The 16324-nt window shown below is 43.9% G+C and overlaps 1 protein-coding gene across 6 annotated transcripts in view; it reads right to left on the bottom strand.

Annotated features, from left to right (window-relative positions):
- Nucleotides 1–16324, bottom strand: part of grip2a (glutamate receptor interacting protein 2a) — a 53869-nt gene that overhangs the window by 2964 nt on the left and 34581 nt on the right. For 3 of the 6 annotated variants that reach the window (XM_046365063.1, XM_046365064.1, XM_046365065.1), the window contains exons 18-23: nucleotides 13804–13943; nucleotides 9320–9499; nucleotides 9008–9179; nucleotides 7822–7936; nucleotides 7175–7399; nucleotides 56–202 (exon numbers count right to left, since the gene is read on the bottom strand). In XM_046365063.1, coding sequence (XP_046221019.1) covers nucleotides 56–202; nucleotides 7175–7399; nucleotides 7822–7936; nucleotides 9008–9179; nucleotides 9320–9499; nucleotides 13804–13943 — 979 coding nt within the window. The other 3 variants (XR_006840879.1, XR_006840880.1, XM_046365066.1) reach the window with 3 other exon arrangements.

Here is a 16324-nt window from a genome sequence, read left to right as displayed (position 1 = left end):
GGTGTAGATACTGTAGAAGGGGAAAAGATTATGTTAGTTGAACAAAGATGTGTACCTGCAGAATGCGGTCGTAGGGTTTCAATCCGGCCTGGTCGGCAGGACCATCTGGTCGGATCATGTTGACGTAGGCACCCTTCTCCAGGAGGCCGTCTGACACACTGAAGCCGAAGTCTCCACAGTCTGGGTCCTTCCTCAGGGTCACCTAAAGGGACAGACAGTAAGGCCCATTCACTTGACTCGTGCAAGTCGCCAAGCTCTCCATTGGGTCCGGCACAGTGTGGGGTGTAAATTTACTTAAAGTCGGAGTGCAACGACTCTGACCGCAAAGGACCTTGCTCGCCGCAACCCTCTTGGAGCACAATGCCTCCTCCGTGGAAAAACAATGGCTCGCTCAGTACAATGCTATTATTGCACAAGTCATGTGAATTGAGCTTTACAGGTTACGCATCTACAGGCTCAGTCACTCATATCATGTTTTTTTTGCAATGTAAATGATGCAGAACCTAAGATTAATGTGGGATTATGACTGTCAAGGGTAATTAAACCAATATCAACAATTATGTATTCAATCTTCAATGAATGTTTGTTTTTAAGGGCGTTCAGTTTCAAAGTGCTTGTGCCCTTACTCAACCTACCTCCTAAGCCAACAGTACATTACAGCACAACAGAACAGACTTCTGTACATATAGCGTTTAGGTCACGTCTGCCATTTCCAAGCAGTATAGGGACTGCCAAGCAGCAGTCTGAGCAATCAGAGAAGAGTCAGGAGTCAAAGCATTTGGCTCAACGTGCAGTTTTATCTATGTCTTTATCTATTGCCCCACACTTCACAAGTCCTGACTGGCCTGGCATCCAGTTAGACTGGGTCCCGTTAGACCCCAGTCATGGGCAGAGTTGCGTGCAGTGGTGTGTATTCATGGGTGCGAAGGGAAGCCAGGCTTCCACAAAAAATGTTCAATTCGCAAGAGGCTGAATGCATCTCACAGGAGAAAGCATCTGATAGAGTGAAACAGCTTCCCTCTGTCTCTCTACATTTAGCACATTATCTGATACTGTCCGGTCCAAACGAGTAGGACATTGTTGCCACCTGTAGCATTAAATGCAAGGGAAGCCAGCGAGCATTTGGTCTCCCTTGACATTCACAGCTCAACTATGAATGGTCCTGGTGAAAGAAATCAAAGAAAAAGTGTCAAGGGAAGCTAGCTTGGATTTGGCATCCCTCCTATCAAATTACTTTGAGAGCATAGGTATTTAAAAAGAAACAATATGACTTTTTGCATCTCGTGTTGTCGTCCTCCAGTGGCTAGCTAGCTAAAATTCTCTCTTTCCTAAATTAGCCATGGATAGAGATAGGAATTTGGACTTGTGGTTTTACTTAATTCTCTGTACTGGCCAATGATTATAATGGCGATTCTGATCCAACCATTCATTCATACATTGTTGTGCCCCTGGCCTGAGATGATGGAAGTTCAATATGCAGTTAGAGGTGGAAGGGTAATATTAACGAGCTAACGTTGCCCATGAATGGAAGTTAGGCGAGCAAGCATTTTAGCCAGGTAGTCTAGGACAACAAAAAATTTAAGCCTGTACTGTATGACAGCGTGATAGACCGTTTCGTCAACATGAGCGAGGATGGCATTGGCGTTTCTCTGCAAGTTGGGTGACTCAACATGTTTTTCTACTTGCAGGAACGGGCACACATGCGCACAAACAGAAATCAGAACCATGGACAGCCACATATTTAGCTTATGTTGGACTAAATTAAAATAAATGAAAACAATTCTGGTATCTTTTAGTTGTCATTGTTTTAGACTATACAGAGGTGATTTGATGTTGAAATGAAGTTGAGATGGTGCTGGAATAGTGGAGGCAACTCCTGTTATTTTGCGACTTGTGGTAACTCTGTGGTTCTAAATTCATAGTTTTTGTTGTTTTCATTTATTTTATTTTAATTTAGTCCAACATAAGCCAAATGTGATGTGGCTGTCCATGGTTCTGATTTCTGTCTGAAAATGTTGGAAATATTAATTTACTTAACCATGCTGTAGGTCATGTAACTTTCTGTTACATGTAATACGAGGTCTCAGACTACCCGGTTTTGTTATAAAACAAAGGTGTGGTTGAATTTGTTCTGCCATTGTCTTATTGTCTCGGCCTGTAGGACTATATATCACAGTCGCAAGGCATATGAACTGACAGCAAACAACGCAATTATCAGAACACACACAGTGTAGGTTGTAATATGGTCTTGTGGTGGCTTTACCCACGCACTGCGTGTTAAAACACCGTGTTGAGGCCCATACAGAACACTTGGTCACCACCACACGCACACACAGCTGATTCCATTAACTTTCTTTATATTGTTGTGTGGTTCTAAAAAGGAAGGAACAATACCAGCATTAAGATCCACTAAACACTAAGAAATAGATATACATGCAATACAATAATACAAAGACAAAATTGTGGCATAATATGAACATGAACAAATGCAAAGGTATAGCAACACGTGTTGAAATGCAATAGGCTACTTATAATATGGCAATACAAATACATGCATTAGCTACAAGCTAACCATAAAACTTCACTCAGAAACACTCAGACTAACAAATAGGCCTCGTCCTGAGTCAGACATTGCACACACCTACACATATTTCACATGTTCAAGAAAGGAAAACAGCATGTTGAAGTCAGTCATTACACAATACTTAATCTTCTCGAGACGGTCGGTGAACAAGCTCTACCAAGAGGTGTGCGGGGCGGAGCCCTGGAGTGCATCCAAGTGCCCTGATTGGTTGGATGAACAGAGGTGTGAATGGGTGATTGACAGGGCTGCAGGCCAATCAGTTTGAGAGGGGCAGCCTTTTGTATAGCCGCACCTGGATTTCTTTGGGGGTTAAGTCTTGAAAGGGCCTAGTCCTATCCTGCAGGATAGGCAGGAAAGTGAAGGGACCAGGGCAGTGAAGGGTATCCAATTAGGGGACCATAGGAGCCAGGAGGGTGCCGGCACTGGTATACATAAGTGGCTTAGGGGCCGCAAGGGAAGGGAGGTGCACAGAGGCGCAGAGACAGTTTTGGGCAGCCCCATGGAACACCACAAGTGTTGCAAAGGACCCTCTAACTCTAGTCCATCTGTTGGCGCTGAGTAAAATGCCGGAGGCTGGTCATGGCTGGAGGTGGTGGATTGCCTACTGCTGCGGAGGATTGTGGCATGCCGGCCACAACTGTCGTTAGCAGCTCATTGGCTGTTGTTGCTGAGGTTGGTGACTGCCTCACCACTGCTGAAAGCAATGGCACCCATGGTGGAGCAGGTGAGGACCCCTGGGCGAGGCTCATCAGGGATCTGGAGGCAGGGGCAGGCTGGGCCCTGAAGACAGGGCAGGAGGTTTGGCATGTAGCACTGAGAGATCGGACTGCGCTGGTAGATACGACATAGGCGGGGCCTCCCGAGTGGCACAGTGGTCTAAGTGTGCCACTAGAGATTCTGGGTTCGAGTCCAGGCTCTGTCGCAGCCGGCCCCGACCGGGAGACCCATGGGGCGGCGCACAATTGGCCCAGCATTGTCCGGGTTAGGGGAGGGTTTGGCTGGCAGGGATGTACTTGTCCCATTGCACACTAGCAACTCCTGTGGTGGGCCGGGTGCAGTGCACGCTGACACAGTCACTAGGTGTACAGTGTTTCCTCCGACACATTGGTGCGGCTTGCTTGTGGGTAAATGTGCAGCGCGGCTTGGTTGGGTTGTGTTTAGCAGGACGCACGGCTCTCGACCTTCGCCTCTCCCAAGTCCGTACGGTAGTTGCAGCGATGGGACAAGACTAACTACCAATTGGATACCACAAAATTGGGGAGAAAAAGGGATGTAAAACATATAAAACATTTTTTTTAAAGATACGTAGGCTCCAGCCGGGTAGGGACTGGAGCGACTACGCCTTGTGGGCCCCTTCGGAACGTAGTAGAAGTCCCAATGCTCCCATTGAGGTGGTGAACACTCTGGCCGGGGAGGCCTGGAGTTGAGTCTCAGGTAAGCAGCCGGGCTGACTATGGAAGTATCAGCAGCGTTGGTGCTTCTGTGGCCATGACGATGGCTCTAGCCAGGGGGGCCTAGAGCGGTTGCGGTCAGGAGAATAACGGCAGTAATGGTGCTCCCGTGGTGGTGACTCAGGCCGGGAGGACCTAGAGTATGCCCTCCTGAGCTCTTCCTGCTCATAGATCAGTAGTCCCTCTGCAGCGCCTAACTGGAGAGGGTGTGGTCACTCACCACTGAGAAGGCCTGGAGCAGGGCTTGTAGTAGTCTCTTGGATGAGAAAGTGAGGAAGGCTCAGGTGCGTGACCGCTTCGTATGGCGGGGGTGGGCTGAGGTGGGTGGTGATGGTTGTCTCGTGGTGATACGCACAAACTCCTCTTTGGGTATCTCAACATCTTAACTATAGCAGGTTAGAATCTGTCTCGAATTAAAAAAACTATTGGTAGCTAAATTAAAAATGAAAAAAAAATTGTTAATAGGAGCTCGGCTGTGAATGCCCTCACCCGCTAGTAACTTATGCTGATTGCTTAGGTTCTTCTCACTACAGTGTTGTCCATGCTGAGGCCCATACTGAACATTTGGTCACCACCACACACCGACACAGCTGATTCCATTAATGTTCTTTATATTGTTGTGTGGTTCTAAAAATGGAGAAACAATACAAGCATTAGGATCCACTTAAGAGACTAAGAAATAGAAACACAGTACCAGTCAAAAGTTTGGACACCTACTCATTCCAAGGTTTTTGTACATTGTAAAATAATTGTGGAGACATCAAAACTATGAAATAACACATATGGATTCATGTAGTAACCAATTTTTTTTTAAACAAAAATAGATTTTATATTTGAGATTATTCAAAGTAGCCACCCTTTGCCTTGATGACAGCTTTGCACACTCTTGGCATTCTCTCAACCAGCTTCATGAGGTAGTCACCTGGAATGCATTTCAAGTTAATTTGTGGAATTTCTTTACTTCTTAATGTGTTTCAGCCAATCAGTTTTGTTGTGACAAGGTAGGGGTGGTATACAGAAGATAGCCCTTTTTAGTAAAATACCAAGCCACTATTATGGCAAGAAAAGCTCAAATAAGCAAAGAGAAACAACAGTCCATCATTACCTTAAGACATGAAGTTCAGTCAAGGTGAAAAATGTCAAGAACTTTGAAAGTTTCTTCAAGTGCAGTTGCAAAAACCACCAAGCACTGATGATGAAACAGGTTCTCATGAGCACCACCACAGGAAAGGAAGACGCAAAGTTACCTCTGCTGCAGAAGATAAATTAATTTCTTCAGTTACCAGCATCAAATTTCAGCACAAATAAATGCTTCACAGTAACAGACGCACTTCAACATCAACTGTTCAGAGGAGACTGAATAAATCAGGCCTTCATAGTCGAATTGCTGCAAAGAAACCACTACTTAAGGACACCGATAAGAAGAAGAGACTTGCTTGGGCCAAGAAACATGTGCAATGTACATTAGACCTGTGGAAATCTGTCCTTTGGTCTGATGAGTCCAAATTTGAGATTTTTGGTTTCAACCGCCGTGTCTTTGTGGCGCAAAGTAGGTGAACTGATGATCTTCGCATGTGTGGTTCCTACCGTGATGCATGGACACTGTCAGTGATTCATTAAGAATTCAAGGCAAGGGCCTCCCGGGTGGCGCAGTGGTTAAGGGCGCTGTACTGCAGCGCCAGCTGTGCCATCAGAGTCCCTGGGTTCGCGCCCAGGCTCTGTCGTAACCGGCCGCGACCGGGAGGGTCCGTGGGGCGACGCACAATTGGCCAAGTGTCGTCCGGGTTAGGGAGGGCTTGGACGGTAGGGATGTCCTTGTCTCATCGCGCACCAGCGACTCCTGTGGCGGGCCGGGCGCAGTGAGCGCTAACCAAGGTTGCCAGGTGCACGGTGTACCCTCCGACACATTGGTGCGGCTGGCTTCCGGGTTGGATGCGCGCTGTGTTAAGAAGCAGTACGGCTGGTTGGGTTGTGTATCGGAGGACGCATGACTTTCAACCTTAGTCTGTCCCGAGCCCGTACGGGAGTTGTAGCAATGAGACAAGATAGTAGCTACTACAACAATTGGATACCACGAAATTGGGGAGAAAAAAGGGGTAAAATTCACCCCCCCAAAAATAAAAATAAATATTTCAAGGCAAACCAGCATGGCTGCTACAGTGCTTTGTGGGACTATCATTTGTTTTTCAACAGGACAATGACCCAACACACCTCCAGGGTTATTTGATCAAGAAGGAGAGTGATGGAGTGCTGCAACAGAAGATCTGGCTTCCACAATCACCCGACCTCAAACCAATTGAGATGGTTTGGGAGGAGTTGGACTGCACAGTGAAGGAAAAGCAACCAACAAGTGCTCAGCATATGTGGGAACTACTTCAAGACTGTTGGAAAAGCATTCTAGGTGAAGCGAGTATGCCCAAGAGTGTTCAAAGCTGTCATCAAGGCAAACGGTGGCTACTTTGAAGAATCTCAGTTTTGATGTCTTCACTATTATTCTACAATGTAGAAAATAGTAAAAATAAAGAAAAACCCTTGAATGAGTATGTGTACAAACTTTTGACTGGTACTGTACATGCAATACAATAATCCAAAAATACAATTGTGGCATAATATAAACATGGATGAATGCAAAGGTATAGCAACACATGTAGAAATGCAATAGGCTACTTATATATAATATGGCATGAATAACAATAGCGCTAGCATTAGCTACAAGCTAACCATAACAAACTTCACTCAAACAATCAAAGCCTAACAAATAGGCCTCGCCCTGGGTCAGACATTGCTCATCTATACATATTTCACAACACTTACATGTTTGATGGATACACAGCACTTGACGATGGGCAAACAGCATGTTGAAGTCCGTCATTACAAAATACTTGTTTCTTCTTGAGACGGCAAGTGAACACAATCTAACACAAGGTATGCGGGGCTGGAGCCCTGGAATGTGTCCAAGCGAACAGAGGTGAACAGAGGTATGAAGAGTGATTGACAGGGCTGCAGGCCAATCAGATTGAGAAGGCTGGCCTTTTGTACAAGTCTGAAATTCAGATTATTTTTCAGTTCTTGAATAGGAACTTCAATGCACTTCCTAAATTAACAGAATTGAGATGCTGCCTCCAATCCTGCCATGTACCTTCAGTAGTTCCAGGGTTGTAGGGGAGCTGGTCTCCTGGGGCTCCCCTCTCCCCCTGGGTGGTGTGTCCCTGGTCCTGTTTGACCTCTGCAGGTTGCTTTTGGTTTTAGGCTCGTCATGAATGGGACCCCTCTTCACAGGACTGATTCTGCTCTGTAGCACTGAGTCATCCTGGGACCTCGTTTCCTCCAGATACAGGCTGAGAGTGCTGCCAGTCATGGACGCCTGGGAGAAGACAAGAGGATTGTTAAATTACAGGTGTGTGAATAAAATAACATGATATACATGTATAACTGAAGACATGCACACTCACAGCTTGATTTAATAGGGAGGCTTTGTGCCAATGTCTCCAATGATCAAAGTGGCAGCAGGAGTCTGGACGGTCTAGAGACAATCAGGCTTTTATTTATTTGTATTTTATTTAACTAGGCAAGTCAGTTAAGAACAAATTCTTATTTACAATGACGGCCCAGGAGCAGTGGATAAACTGCCTTGTTCAGGGGCAGTACGACAGATTTTTACATTGTCAGCTCGGGGATTCGATTAAGCAACCTTTCAGTTACTGGACCAACGCTCTAACCACTAGGCTACCTGCCGCCCCAATTGTTTCTTTTAGTAGCAGATTGGGACAGATAGAGGGAGCTTACCTCCAGCTCCCTGAGTATCTCTGATTGGCCGCAGGTCTCTAGGTCCTGCAGTGCCTGGGACCAGAAGCTATCCTCCTGTTTCCGGGTGCCATGGTAACTAGGGGGGCTGGCGTATCTATGACAATGCAGGAACCAGAACATGAGAGGAGTCTTGCTGTCCAGAGACTGGGGTGTTTTGAGACTGGTTTGAAACAGTTGTTGCCTGCAAAGCAGCGTGGGTAATGCAGGCAATGGACTGCATGACGTTGAGAGGTCCTTTAAAAACCTTTCAGGCCTAAGTGAGGGCAAGAGTAAACGCTCTCTCTAACACAAAACAGTGTAGTCCCTTACAATAGAGTCTTCATGCAGATAGTTCATCGTTTAAAAGATAAGCCACTCAAAAAGCCACAAAAGTTCAGAAAAAAATCAAGTGAAGAGTTAAGAGTGAGGCAACAGACAAGGCAGAGATGTGTCCATGGGGCCTTTGGGTGTTTTAGAGGGGCAGGTTTGGTGAAGACAAAAAGCGACAGAAAAATACACGTTTATGTGAAACACCAGGAGCCTCACGTGCAGTTAGTAAAGCAGATGAGAGAGAGAGTACCTGAAAAAGGGAGAAAAAGCACAGGTAGGAGCAGATAAAATGGAGGAATGAAACAACTGTGGTGAAAACATTCTAAATCCAAATATTTGAGTGACATTGCAGATTTATTGGATTCACATTCCAAATCAATAGCTGTCAGTGAATCAATACAGAGTTTTAGACTAAACCAGACCAGATTTTTTTGTACCTCACTTCAACATTTATGATCATTGCTTACATACATGGAGGCATACAGAAGGCATACACGTAGATTAAAAGGAAAAAAGAACAACACTGAAAGCCACAGAATGAAACAAATTATTACAACTATCAAATTCATTAGCCAGATCTGTATTATGTGTTTTATGACTTGGAAAAAGCACAAACAGCCCCGGAACCAGGCAGCAGTACCCCATGCTCATTGTAATCATGGCACTGGCACCGACCCTGTATATAGCATGCATTCTCGTGTTCTTTCTCTTCATATTTCTTGTGTGTCTCCTTTCCTTTATATAATGTCCTCTCACTTTGATACTGAATACTGCTGTTTGCAAGAGCTTGCAAGTAATAATTTCACTGTAGTGTCTTATACTTGCTGCATCCTGTTGGCCTAAAGTAGGCACTCACCCAGCAGCCGTATCCCAGTCATCCTCAGTGTATCTCCCATCGTAGAGGTGAGAGTGGTGGGTAAGGCCGGTAAGGCCAGTGGAGATGGAGTTGGGTTGGGTCCTGGGTGGTTTGGTGCGTCTCCACTCATTAGGCTGGAAAGTCAAATCTGCAGCTCTGTGGAGATACGTTCCTGCACACAAGCGACAAAAACAAACAAAAAAAACTTAACTTTCTACACACCCAACAACTGATTTCAGGAGAGTCATGTGAGCATATCAATCTAAAGTGGACTAAACTGGTAATGACTACGCGTCCATGTTCTGTCCTCACCTTGGCTGCCGTAGTCAGCGTCGATGCCGGAGCCGTCCCAGGAGCTCATGGCAGAGTCCATGCTGGGCACGGTGGCAGAGTACACCCCTGAATGTTTACTGGTCTTCTGAGAGTCAGTCAGCTCATCCTCTGTGTCGCTCAGGAACCCTGCCTGCTCGGACATCTGCTGCACATCTGATTCTGCATGGGAACAAAGTCAGTGGAGAGTTAAGTGAGAATCAGAACTCAATTATGTAATAAAATACACTGAGGGTACAAAACATTAAGAAAACCTGCTCCTTCCATGACAGACAGACCAGGTGAAAGCTATGATTCCTTATTGATGTCACTTGATAAATCCACTTCAATCAGTGCAGATGAAGAGGAGACAGGCTAAAGTTGGATTTTTAAAGCCTTGAGACAATTGAGACATGGATTGTGTATGTGTGCCATTTAGAGAGGGAATGGGCAAGATAAAAGACTGAAGTGCCTATGAACGGGGTATGGTAGCAGGTGCATCGGTTTGTGTCAAGAACAGCAACGCTGCTGAGGTTTTCAAGCTTAACAGTTTCCTGTGTGTTTCAATAATGGTCCACCACCCAAAGGAAATCCAGCCAACTTGACAACTGTGGGAGTCAACCTGGACCAGAATCCCTGTGGATCGCTTTTGACACCTTGTAAAGTCCATGCCCTGATGAATTGAGGCTGTTCTGAGGACAAAAGTGGGGGTGCAATGCAATATTAGCAAGGTATTCCTAATGTTTGGTGTACAAAATAAATACACATACATACACAGACAGTTGAAGTCGGAAGTTAACATACACTTAGGTTGGAGTCATTAAAACTAGTTTTTCAACCACTCTACTAATTTCTTGTTGAACTATAGTTTTGGCAAGTTGGTTAGGACATTACTGTGTGTATGACATGTAATTTCTCCAACAATTGTTTACAGACAGATTATTTCACTTAAAATTCACTGTATCACAATTCCAGTGGGTCAGAAGTTTACATACACTAAATTGACCGCCTTTAAACAGCTTGGAAAACTCCAGAAAATGATGTCATGGCTTCAGAAGCTTCTGATAGGCTAATTAACATCATTTGAGTCAATTGGAGGTGTACCTGTGGATGTATTTCAAGGCCTACCTTCAAACTCAGTGCCTCTTTGCTTGACATCATGGGAAAATCAAAAGAAATCAGCCAAGACGTCCTAAACATTTTTGTAGACCTCCAAATTGTAGACCTCCAATAGTACGTATGTATAAACACCATTGTAGACCTCCAATAGTACGTATGTATAAACACCATTGTAGACCTCAATTGTAGACCTCCAATAGTACGTATGTATAAACACCATTGTAGACCTCCAATAGTACGCAAGTATAAACACCATGGGACCACGCAGAAGTCATACCACTCAGGAAGGAGACACGTTCGGTCTCCTGGAGATTAACGTACTTCGGTGCAAAAAGCTCAGATTAATCCCAGAACAGCAGCAAAGAACCTTGTTAAGATAATGGAGGAAACAGGTACAAAAGTATCTATATCCACAGTAAAACGTGTCCTATATCGACATAACCTGAAAGGCCGCTCAGCAAGGAAGAAGCCACTGCTTCAAAACCACCATAAAAAGCCAGACTATGGTTTGCAACTGCACATGGGGACAAAGATCGTACTTTTTGGAGAAATGTCCTCTGGTCTGATGAAACAAATATAGAACTGTTTGGCCATAATGACCATCTTTATGTTTGGAGGAAAAAGGGGGAGGCTAGCAAACCAAAGAACACCATCCCAAACTCAGAAGCACAGGGGTGGCAGCATCATGTTTTGTGGGTGCTTTGCTGCAGGAGGGACTGGTGCCCTTCACAAAATAGATGGCATCATGATGTAGAAAAAGAATGTGGATATATTGAAGCAATGCTACCAAATACTAATCGAGTGTATGTAAACTTCTGACCCACTGAGAATGTGATGAAAGAAATAAAAGCTGAAAGAAATCTCTCCACTATTATTCTGACATTTCACATTCTTAAAATTAGGTGTTGATCATAACTGACCTAAAACAGGGAATATTTACTAGGATTAAATGTCAGGAATTGTGAAAAACTGAATTTAAATATAGTTGGCTAAGGTGTATGTAAACTTTACTTGTGTCATGCACAAAGTAGATGACCTAATTGACTTGCCAAAACTATAGTTTGTTAACAAGAAATGTGTGGAGTGGTTGAAAAAAACGAGTTTTATTGACTCCAACCTAAGTGTATGTGAACTTCCGACTTCAACTGTATATGCAGATGATAGTCTTATACTCAGCTGGCCCATCCCCGGATTTTGTGTTAAATGCTCTACAACAAAGCTTTCTTAGTGTCCAACAAGCTTTCTCTGCCCTTAACCTTGTTCTGAACACCTCCAAAACAAAGGTCATGTGGTTTGGTAAGAAGAATGCCCCTCTTCCCACTGGTGTGATTACTATCCCTGAGGGTTTGGAGCTTGTGGTAGTCACCTCATACAAGTACTTTGGAGTATGGCTAGACAGTACACTGTCCTTCTCTCAGCACATATCAAAGCTGCAGGCTAAAGTAAAAATTAGAATTGGTTTCCTCTATCGTAATCACTCCTCTTTCACCCAAGCTGCCAAACTAACCCCGATTCAGATGACCATCCTACCCATGCTAGATTACTGAGACAATTTATAGATCGGCAGTTAAGGGTGCTCTCGAGCGGCTAGATGTTCTTTACCATTCGGCCATCAGATTTGCCACTAATGCTCCTTATAGGACACATCACTGCAATCTCTGTATACCCGTTGCAAGACCCACTGGTTGAAGCATATTTTTAAAACCCTCTTAGGCCTAACTCCTCCCTTTCTGAGATATCTACTGCAGCACTCATTCTCCACATACAACACCCATTCTGCCAGTCACATTCTGTTAAAGGTCCCCAAAGCACACACATCCTTGGGTCGCTCCGCTTTTCAGTTCGCTACTGCAACAAACACTCAAACTGAACAGTTTAATCTCAAATCTCTTCATTCAAAGACTCAATCGTGGATACTCTTACTGACAGTTGTGGCTGTTGTCTCCACCTTCTTGACCTTTGTGCTGTTGACTTTGCCCAATAATGTTCGTACCATGTTTTTGTGCTACTACCATGTTGTGTTGCTACCATGTGGTTGTCATGTTGTGTTGCTACCATGCTGTGTTGTCATGTTTTGCCGCCTTGTTATGTTATCGTCTTTAAGTCTCTCTTCATGTAGTGTTGTGTCCTATACTTATATTTATATTGTATTTATTTGTATAATTCCAGGCCCCCGTCCCCGCAGAAGGCCTTTTGCCTTTTGGTAGGCCGTCATTGTCAATAAGAATGTTTTTAACTGACTTGCCTGGTTAAATAAAAGGTTAAATAAATAAATACATATATTGAAGGTTATTTGAATTGTACTGTACACGTTTGCAGCTAAAAGCTGAATTACAGCATACATAGACCTATGTAAGTAAATCAAATACTAATGAAGATCTCGTATACAACATTACAGTCAAGCAGCATTAAGCAATCTCTCAATGTAAGGCATAAGGCTGTTGTAGTATCTGTCAAAGTTCAGTTTGTGACTGCATCAGGTAGATCGGCTAATGACATGTCCTCTCGTCGGAGGCAGACATATACTGTAATCCTGGGATTATACAAGCTTCTGGGCCAAAGGATCAGCAGAGGCAGGTGCGGCAGGATTTCCAAGGTCTGTAAAGCCCAGGTCATTGCATGCAGAGTCGTAGGGGGTGTAGGTGGGGCCCATGTTGATTTAGGTTGCACTTCGTTGGACCTTGTCAAACTGGTTGTGACACATGGGTGCAATACCGGAGCAGTGTACTCGAGCACTGGATGGACAAAGCAGGTGTAGACTGCCAGAAGGTCTTCAGGGGGAGGGTGAAGTGGCGAAGACGGTTCATCATGAAGAGCCTCCGGTTCCCTTCGGTGGTAATGTCAGATGTGCTTGTCCCATTTTAGGTTGGCTCGGAATGTCACGCAGAGCGCTTTGGCAATGGACACCACCTCAAGCGCGGGGCCGGAGATGGAACTCGGAACGGAAAAATGACACTAATTTCTCCACTGTAAAACTGCATATCGGCAGATATATCGGTATAGGTAAGCTTTGTCCCCCCCCCAAAATCTAAATCAGTATGGGAGCAAAAAAATATCGATCCAGCTCTATTTAATTATGTCAATGAAATGCTTCCAACGAGAGAATATTCAGTTTGTCAACATCAAATCTAATGATGGCAGTCTTTCCTTCCATCCAGTCGGAGTCTTAATATAATAATAATATATGCCATTTAGCAGACGCTTTTATCCAAAGCGACTTACAGTCATGTGTGCATACATTCTACGTATGGGTGGTCCCGGGGATCGAACCCACTAAGTCTTCAATAAAGGAGGCTTCACATCCCCTTCCATGAAAGAAAAAAAAAAAAAACAATTTAATTAACAAACTTAACAATAACGATACATACCGTCTTGCCGTTTTTTTATCTTGAGGGTGACCGTCTCTCCGGCCATCTGGAGCAGATGGATGGCCTCACTCAGTGGTTTCCCCTTCAGACTCACACAGTTAATGGCCAAGACACGGTCCCCTATATGGATGGCACCAGTCCTGCAAACATTAGAATATAATATTTGTATCCCTTTGAAGGAGGAAGATGCCACTGAAAACATTGTCATTTCCAAGGGTACAAAACTACAAACATATCCAGCATATAATAAACAATAGATAATAAAGCAACGCGGTAATTGGTGTCACGACGTGCCCTTTTTGGGTGAGGATCATAGCAGAACCCCTCTCTCACCACAGGTTTATGACGGACGTAAATACCGAAACTCCCTTCCCCACTCTGCCCAAATGAAGGTGGAGAATCCCTTTGTCACCACAAAGAAAGACTTTGCAGTACGGTAACGTCAAAAGGTGGAATAATTGAGCAGTATTTCTGTACTCCAAGAAGTTGGAGTGGTCCATGGACGAAAAGTTTGTTTCATTTGGTGACGTCATGAAGGACAGAAGACACACTGTTTTTTTGTTTGTATACACTTCCCAATTATGGATCTTAATGTTGTATAAAATAAATTATTGAGTATAGGACTACTTTTGAAAAGATTAAATGTGATGTTAGCCTTCTTAAAGAGAGTACTGGTTTTCATATAAAGTCATAACTAGTCAGTGGCCACACCCCCGTAAGGACAGACATTATACCCCAAACGTAATGGAACCGCCCTCCAAGACGAGTGCTTATAAAGAACTCCCGACAAAATGTACATTGAGATCAGAAAACATGGAGCTGTCACTACATGCTGAAATGGTTGGCAACTCTACCAAAGGACAAGACCAGAGAACGCGTAGATCATCCCCACGCTGAAATGGTGAAGAAATCTAAAGTTAAATGATTAGTTTAATCGTATAATTAAATCACACAGAACTGATTTCATAATATACAGGCTTCACATTTAATGATAGTCAACGTTACGACATCGGTAATTGGTTGTTCAAACCACCTAAAACCAACAGAAGAGTCTTCGAATGTTTTAACTACATGTCCATACACGTTGAGGACGTTACATCATGTCATCACATGGCATGATGCTATTACATGATGTAATGTCCTCAACGTGCATGGACATGTAGTTACAACATTCGAAGACTTTTCTGTTTTGTGTGCCAACGCGAAGGATATCTCATGCCACGTTGCGGCACGCCTATACTGCCACGGTCATGGACATAAGGCTGTTGTGAATATAGGTGATTCTGTTGGGACTTGCAGTCTGACTCCTCTGGCGATCATTGTTACGATGCCAATAAGAGTAATTGATTTCACAATTTCATGAATCAAATCTTCTAGAGAAGAAACTATTTTCCTGGGCCAGCGTCAATCCACATCTAGGAAGACCACATAAATGAACACACATCCAAACCCACACACAGATTCTGACAACATTAGAAACACAACATGAACATAAACACGCACGCACAGTTAAATGATAACCCTGGGTTTAATAGGGAAAACACTTTAGCTGACCAGTCACTCCTTCACAGCTCTATTCCCATCCCTGAAGCACATGCAGATTTAAACTGGGCTAGGTCTGTGAGAGGTTTTGCTAAGGAAGCAACTTCCAGCTATTCTGGTAACCTCGTGTTTGAGCCCACCGACTGTAATAATAATGTTTTAAAAAGTAACATTTGCCTTTTTCATCCTATTTATTGAAAAAAATCTGTGGAATTATCGGAAGATATCAATATATTGGTAAAAGGCCAATAATATTGGTGAAACAATATATTGGTTGGGCTGTAATGAGAAGGTGATGAAGGCTATCAGAGAGTGCTGATATCTCCCCATCTTAGGGAGTCCCATCTCAGAGAGTGCTGATATCTCCCCATCTTAGAGAGTCCCATCTCAGAGAGTGCTGATATCTCCCCATCTTAGAGAGTCCCATCTCAGAGAGTGCTGATATCTCCCCAGTTTCATAAGCTTTTCCATATGGTTGTGACCTTAAAACTGCCTAGCTGTCCAGTTTGACCAGACAGTAATAAAGGGCTGACTGACAAACAACAGACCATACTATTGCTTATTGATATATTTTAAATATCACAGTGAGGCTTTGAGGGCTTGCTGTTTCCACAGATATCCACTCTAGTGGGCAACACAGGCCAATCATAACAATAGTCTGAAGGGTCCTCCTCTCAGCCATACATAACTATAACAATAGTCTGTAGGGTCCTCCTCTCAGCCATACATCACAATCATAACAATAGTCTGTAGGGTCCTCCTCTCAGCCATACATCACAATCATAACAATAGTCTGTAGGGTCCTCCTCCCAGCCATACATAACTATAACAATAGTCTGTAGGGTCCTCCTCTCAGCCATACATAACTATAACAATAGTCTGTAGGGTTGTCCTCTCAGCCATACATAACTATAACAATAGTCTGTAGGGTACTCCTCTCAGCCGTACATAACTATAACAATAGTCTGTAGGGTCCTCC

Source organism: Oncorhynchus gorbuscha, linkage group LG10 (genome assembly GCF_021184085.1).
Source record: "Oncorhynchus gorbuscha isolate QuinsamMale2020 ecotype Even-year linkage group LG10, OgorEven_v1.0, whole genome shotgun sequence".
Taxonomy (NCBI): Eukaryota; Metazoa; Chordata; class Actinopteri; order Salmoniformes; family Salmonidae; genus Oncorhynchus; species Oncorhynchus gorbuscha.
The sequence above is the reverse complement of the archived record's forward strand: the minus strand, read 5'-3'. Positions and strand labels throughout refer to the sequence as shown.